Source organism: Amblyomma mixtum, chromosome 8 (assembly GCF_055824585.1).
Source record: "Amblyomma mixtum isolate Tamu chromosome 8, ASM5582458v1, whole genome shotgun sequence".
NCBI classification, from domain to species: Eukaryota; Metazoa; Arthropoda; class Arachnida; order Ixodida; family Ixodidae; genus Amblyomma; species Amblyomma mixtum.
The window spans coordinates 34,465,927-34,473,036 of record NC_143019.1 but is presented as its reverse complement, the minus strand read 5'-3'; the positions used below and the strand labels follow the sequence as shown (position 1 = coordinate 34,473,036).

The 7,110-nt window shown below is 43.3% G+C and overlaps 1 protein-coding gene across 2 annotated transcripts in view; it reads right to left on the bottom strand.

Moving 5' to 3' along the window:
• Positions 1-6,821, bottom strand: part of LOC149332012 (sulfotransferase 2A1-like) — a 252,829-nt gene extending 246,008 nt beyond the window's left edge. The window contains exons 1-2 of one of the 2 annotated variants that reach the window (XR_016285130.1): positions 6,690-6,821; positions 3,771-4,940 (exon numbers count right to left, since the gene is read on the bottom strand). Coding sequence is in view for 1 of the 2 variants with exons in the window: in XM_089556997.1 (XP_089413123.1) it covers positions 3,973-4,920 (948 nt within the window). In the remaining variant the exon portion in view is untranslated. Of the gene's footprint in view, positions 1-1,956; positions 4,941-6,689 lie in introns of those variants that run through there. The other variant, XM_089556997.1, reaches the window with a different exon arrangement.
• Positions 6,822-7,110: the final 289 nt, after the last annotated feature.

The window sequence follows — 7,110 nt, the reverse complement described above, 5'->3', positions numbered from 1 at the left end:
CCACATCCCACAAGGCGACAAAAGTCTGCAGTCTCCGGGCCTACGACATCGGAATAGAAGCGCTTCAAGGTACTGATGAAGCCCCGCCCAATTGCTGTCTTTAATTCCTTCTTGTCCTGTCATCCATGCGAGTAATGACTTATCCCCTTCCGGATCTCAACCTGCATGTTGAGACTGGAAGTACGTCGGCGGAAGTCGGGTGCACGCCGCATCATTCTGGAGCACTCCAGCTGGCCTTCTAGCTTTCCACGAACCCGATCACGCTGTTCGTGGCCCTTGAGTCACTGCTGGGGACCCCTTCGATTCGTAGTCGGCTTAAGAGTGAAGGCACTCTTCACCTGGATATGAGTATTGAAGAGCAGGCCGATATCCTTCTTGTGTGCTCACAGTTAGGGTACCTAGGAATGCAACCCAGGCTATCCCACCCCTGCATGATGAACACACATGTAATAAAGCGAGTCCTAACATGGTAGTTATAAGGACCGACACTCTGGCTTACTTGACACCATGAGCTATTCGTCCCGTGAGGCAACTAAATCTCCGTGTTATGTTTCCAGGAAAAAAATGGGCAGTGCAATTTAAAAACTCGTTCAGGCTGACATTCGCTCGGAACCAACCCCGAGCGCCCTGAAAAAAATCGATCGTGGGTTCACAAAGCATCCAATTTCTGATTTCCTCAAGACGCATGGCCGTTATTTCAGATGTAATGGTTTGACCATGCGGCTATACATTGCACCAGTGATCAGCACTGCAAGAAGAGTGGGACCGCCCTCAATTTCCAAGTTTCTAAGGCGATCTTCTTTTCTGTTCGTCCGATGAGTTTCAGTGGCTGCCACTTCCATATCAGGGCCTTACATTGCAGAAAGTCTTCATTACTGGCCCAAAAACGCAACCTACAGAGGAGTCTGTACCAGAAGGAGACCAGTTTCCTTCCTCACAGTAGGGTGCCCTAGTCCCTTCTGCAAAAGGCTTCCATTTTCCGAGGGATCTGATCTCAGCCACACGCCACTGTCTCCTGCGTGCGTGTTTCTATCAAATAAAAACGAAATTTCTTTGAAAGGGAAATTTCTTAGGAACGAAACTAGCCTTCCGTTTTATACACATCTCCCTTTCGTACGGTCATCGTCTTGCCTTTTTAATGCCGGTTTTGATTGCCCTCACGGGAGCCTTTGTATCACCAAAGATACTGTCTCAGCTTCTAACACTTCAAGTGCTTTTGCGTCCGGATTATCTTGGTCGCTAAGTTGGCGTACTCTTTGAACGCCTCGCACTATAAGAGCTCAGGCCCTCTGTTGTCTTGTGTCCTGACGCATTTGCACAGTTCTAGCTGCTCTAACTGCAAGACCATCCGTCCGATGTCCTGTTTCAATCTTACAGTGGATCGCTTACGATTTTGACTGCACGATTTTATCCACAGCTTTCGGAAGTTTTGGATTTTTCTGCGCTGCGGCTACTAGTTTCCTCTTGCCAAAGTTATACCACAGCTGCGGGAAGCACTGTAATTGATTATTCCGGTTGAATTACGGCAATGGTTCGTGCCGTGGCCGCTCTAAAGTTATCTTCTGCAAACATTAGGTATAATTAACGGGCTAGTGTAACTGGACTAAAATCTCGACTTGAACTTCGTACCCTAGCATCCCGTCGTCAACTAGCTCGCCTTTCTCTTTATCATACATTTTTTCACAGCTTGCCACCGAACAACGCACTCATCCGCCCAGCCCATCGTTTATCCCGTCACAGCCATCTCAGAGCAGTCTACCCCCAGCGCGCCCACACCACAACGTTCCAAAAATCATTTTTCCTCCGTACTGCCCTGGACTCGAACGATCTTCCCGGCCATATCGCTTCCCTTGAAGATCTTCAACAATTCAAGACTGCCATCGAAAATCATTTTCTTTTGTCATAACTGCCGTACTCCCCGCCCACCCCTCATGTAATACCCCTTAAATGGGGCCTTTGAGGACTTAATAAATGAATGAATGAATGAATGAATGAATGAATGAATGAATGAATGAATGAATGAATGAATGAATGAATGAATGAATGGATGAATGTACCATTTCTGCTAAAGAACCTGAAAACACATTTTTCTGGTTCCATTAACCTCACTCGTAAAGCATTGCGTGAAATATTTGTTGCTAGACAGTTTTCTTAGAATTCAGTTTTGATTTCGTTGCGGAAATTGTGTGACTGGATATACGGAGTGAGTGTGTTGTTTGCCTTTTCATCAGGACCTCACATGTATTCAACGCTTTATAGTACTAATTCCATCCGCTAGAAGCGCAGTTTACTGTTAAGCAGATTGCTTTCTTTTTCCAAGTTAAATTAGGTTGATGAATGTAGGGCGTGTATTCTACTTAAATATACTTTTATATTTCAAGTATTGTATTTTAAGTATTTATGATTCAAGTATTTATATTTCAAGCATTTGTATTTCAAGTATTTGTATTTCAAGTATATATTCTATTACAATATTCGTTTGTATTCGAACCATTGCACTGTGCATGTAAAGCCGCTGCTACCAAAATGGCTCCCTGACCTTGTCAAGCTATGCTCACAGCTTTTGGTCAGGAAAGCCATTAACATTGTATCAATGTTAGAAATAAATTTGATTAGATTTTGTTACGAGTTTCCTACTGTGAAATTTATTTTGACAACGAGGACCTGGCAAAAATGTGATTTCCGTCACCGGGAACTGAACCACTGGCTCCGTGTTCCCAGCCGGAACACGGAGCTCCGAAAATAAATTATGCATAACTGTTGGGGGAAAAAAATCAGAGAATGTTGTTGCTCTGTTGGGTTTAACGCCACATAGGCAACTATAAGGCTATCGTACACAAGACAAAGGCTTAGGAAAACCAGTCCTTTGCGCAAAAAGTGATTGAAGAATGTCCTTGAACGTGATGAGCCATGCAAGAATATCTCCTGGCGCTAGACAGCCGGAACTGGTTTTCTTTTTAGCGGGCGCGCTAGCATCAGAATGCATGGTTCTCTATGTTCTGACAAAGAGTTTTCCAGCTGTTTTCTCCTTTTAAATTGCCCCTAACGCTCTCTTTACTCTTCTTTCTTTACTGAAGGAAATCGAATTGCTGACCATTGTTTCTTGTGTCATTACGGTTATGCTCAATGGCTGCCACAGCTGCTGTTTGCCATTCTGAATACCGACAAGTGATCCCACTGAGCGTCAAGTATTTAGGAAATGTCAAGGCGTTCGCACAATTCTCTTAAAGCTGCTATTCAAGAAGGAAAAGAAGGAAAATATCGTTGCGCTTCTGAAACCATCCATTAGTGTTCTGGGCGGCACAAGGTTACCGGCGTGCAGGATCCAAGCTGCAGCTGAAGAAATAATTTTGAACATGCGTTCAGTACTCATTCGTTCTATAAAAAGCCAATGGCGACGTCGATTAGATATATTAAGGCAAATTATAGCGTCTCGGAAGGAGGTAGTGTAGCTGCCAATGGACAGAGTCAGAAGATGCACACCTTGCTAGGACATCATATAGCATCCGAGTAGGGATGATACACTTTAGTAGTGCAACAGATTGCTGCAGTAAATATAGGAATGTGAGCCTTGGACATCCCTTAAAAACTGCTCGGTCCTGCAAATATAAAATTTCAACATTTTAATCCACAAATAGTAATAACACATTTAAAGGAATTTATACTTTTAATATAGCGAGGCTCACTCGTTCACAGTTATAATTTTATTTTATTTTTTCATTTAAGGTGCTATCTGCCGTATACACTGCAGGAGGCGAGTAAGAAAAAACCTGGACACTGTCAGCGCAAGAAAAATAGCGAACGATTCTAATGTTAACACACGTCATTTCTCAACAAACGTTTTATTTTTGTGAAACCTGTTTCCCATTCGACTAACTGCTCTGTTTATGATAGCATTTCTCGTGATATTTTGTACAGCAATACATATTTAGGTCTGCCGCTTAATGTAAAGAAGTTACTTTTGGGCTGATGTCAATGGGGAATATCCACGTCTTTCCACAGCGTCATGACGTCACATCCTTTCGTCTTTTCTTCGATCCAGGCCTTTGTCTTTTCTATCTGTTCCGGTGTGAAGTGACTTTTCCAGTCCCCCACTTTTCCGCTCCGTACAAAAGCTGCGCCTTGGTGCATTTCAGGCGCTCCGACGCTGAATGTTTGGAAGAATTCAAGACACTTTAACGACCTCTTTCGCGAAAGTTCTCCCAGGCTTAGTATTCGTTCGTTAGGAGTGTAGCTGAAAATGACTTTCATAGTTTGCAGGCTTGACGATTGCACAACTCTTTCATAAAAGTCCCGGTCTTCTCTTAGTGCCTTGCCATGCTCTTCACCCAGAAAATCCGCTATCTTCAGAATCCATAAACCAGTGTCTCTTTTGAGCTGTTCGTATGTGAGAAACAACACATTCGGCTCGTCCCTCATGTTGTACCAAGGCAAGAGATGTTCAAAGAAGCCGCCGCATAGAGTCTTTCCAGCAAGGAACATGTCGAGAAATGTCCCAAAGGACACGTCATTGAAGTTTTTGGGAGTGAGACCCAAAAAGAAGTAATAGCAGGAAATGCAGCAGTCGTATGGGTTTCTCGCAACGTAAATGTACTTTGCTTGCTTAGAGAAAACCATGTTGCTGAATGGCAGGTGGGTGATCACGGGACCTTTCCTCTCAAGTCGATTGGCAACTTCGGCTCCAGTGAGTTCGATTAGGGGCGAGAACAGCATGTATTCGCCGGGCTCATGGGGCGTGTTCACTCTGGTGAGGATGTTTGAGACGATGTACTGAGTCCACGTAGTTCCACATTTCGGATATGTAGCAATAATGACGTCATTCACACGCGGTTCATACTGCATTGCTGAACGGACGTTCTCTTCGGAGAAAACGTTCATCATGGGAACTCCACAGATCTCCGTGTACTCATTGGGGTCCATGGTCGATCTTAGGCCTCCTCCTGTAAATATTGAGGGCGGTTATTTAAGTATAAGCAAAACTGAGGCTCGATGACATTTGAGGAGTGAGTGAAGTTAAAACTCGCTCTCACGAAACCGGATTTTACGAAGTTCTCGTACCAACGAACAACTTTTTATTCCCCGGACACTGCCCATGGGGTTCATTGTTCTTAATAACCCGAAATAACGAAACAAACGAAAACTAAACCCGAAACAACGAAGTTTATCGGGGAATAATTGAGTAAAAAAAGTTGATTTCCAGTGCGCGTAACTAGTCAAAAAAGCCAAATTTCGTGAAGAATGAAAACTTCGGCCCATATAGGAAAATTGCAGGATGGCACTGAAGTCTGCTTAAGAGCGGAAATGAGACAGCTTTTCCCCATCCTCTTTTTTTCTCTCAATTATGTTATTTGTTATTTCTATGTTTTTTTATTTTTGTTTTCAGATCACTGCGGTTACCCTCATTGGAGCAATGTGATAGTAAAACGTCCACATACTATATCGATGCCATGGCTTTTCGGACGTCCAAGTACTATAACTACGTCCATGGCTGTTGAGATGTCTGAGTGCCCTTTTGGCGTTTATTTAATTAACTAATTACATACATCCAAAAAATTTGGAATTTAGAGAGATTTTTCACCAACAACCTAATGCAATCAAGCTTTTTTTCACATATTCTTATAGAACGTCATGAACGCGTGAACAAAATTTGCGTACACTTTAGATGACGCGCACATACCCATATGATGCTCTCGTATGAGTAAAATAAACGCGGGACGGAAGCTTTAAAGATCGTCCTCGTTTTAGACTGTTGCTGTAATCAAGGAGAGACCGCGCGTACCAAGCATGAGGCCGTGTTATAAGTGCGAGGCTTTAGGGAAAAGGCAAGTTTGGTTAGCACCGGTTAAACATCTAACTGCACCTAAAAACAGTGCCTGGAACAGCTCTACGCTAAGCTTCAGTTTAGTTTTATAGCCTTGATAGTCACAGATGATGAGCAGTGTAAACAAACCAGGAAAATTCCATGCCTCGTAACATACGAGGCGTTTCAGGGAAGACTTAAAATAATTTCCAAAAATAGGTGCTTTGGAGTGAAATTACGGCTTTACGGGCATAGTATCCACCAGTGTCGGCGGACACTGGAATGCTGGGAATTTGTTTTAGATAGTAAGCTGGTTATCTAATTTCTGATAATCAACTTTTCAACTATCGCAGATAGGCGACTGGTTGCAATTAGAGATTTGTAGAAGATCGTTAGCAATAGCCATATTAGTTTTTAGGATTTCGAAAACGCAATTATCCTCGGCGCGCTGTGGCTCAACCAATTCAGGCTACATTATGCCAGAATACATGCGCTTTCCAAAACCACGCAGGCAAAGCAACCTTTACAATGTGCGTAACTTGTCAAAAGAGCCAAATTTTGTCGAGCCAGAGCGAAAAAGGTGATCGCGTTTTCTAAATTCTAGAAACTGACATGGCTATGACTAACGGCCGGCTACAAAGTTCAAATTACAACAAAGTCTATAACTCTACTAGTTAAAAAGTTTATTAATAAAATTAATTAGCCATCTACTTGAGGCGATTCACCGTTTTTCTGGTATCCACCAGCATTGCCAATAAAATGTTGAAGAAACGATATTTCGACCTCAAAAAACCACTTTTTGAGAGTTAGTTAAAATCTTCCACGAAACACCCCGTAAAAAGGGTTCCACCGGCTACACGCACAGGAAGCCAATGGTCATCAAACTCACCTGACACAGCTCAAGAAAACAAGAGAAGTAATCCTGCGTTCACACGAGCTGCTCAAAGCTGCAGAAAGTACGATGGAGTGTCGGCGGCTTCCTAACTTTTGTGCAGAGAAAATGGGGCCACTGCGCACTTGCTACATGCGCAGTAATAAACACACCTGCCTACTCCTTTTTTTATTGCATTTCGTCCTCTGCGCCGTTTGCCACCATTAATTGCGTGCCAGCTGCGAGAAATACCACACCAACTGCAGGCGTGTAGAACGCAGTCGCGGTCTAATTTCAACTAACAACGAACCTCCCGTAGGAAAACACATGTGTTCAAAATGGGACAACTCATACAGGCCCCTACACCAAATGTAAATTGATGTCACAGCTCCGGTAAGGCAGGAATAGATTAAACTGAATGACACATCACGTACGAGCC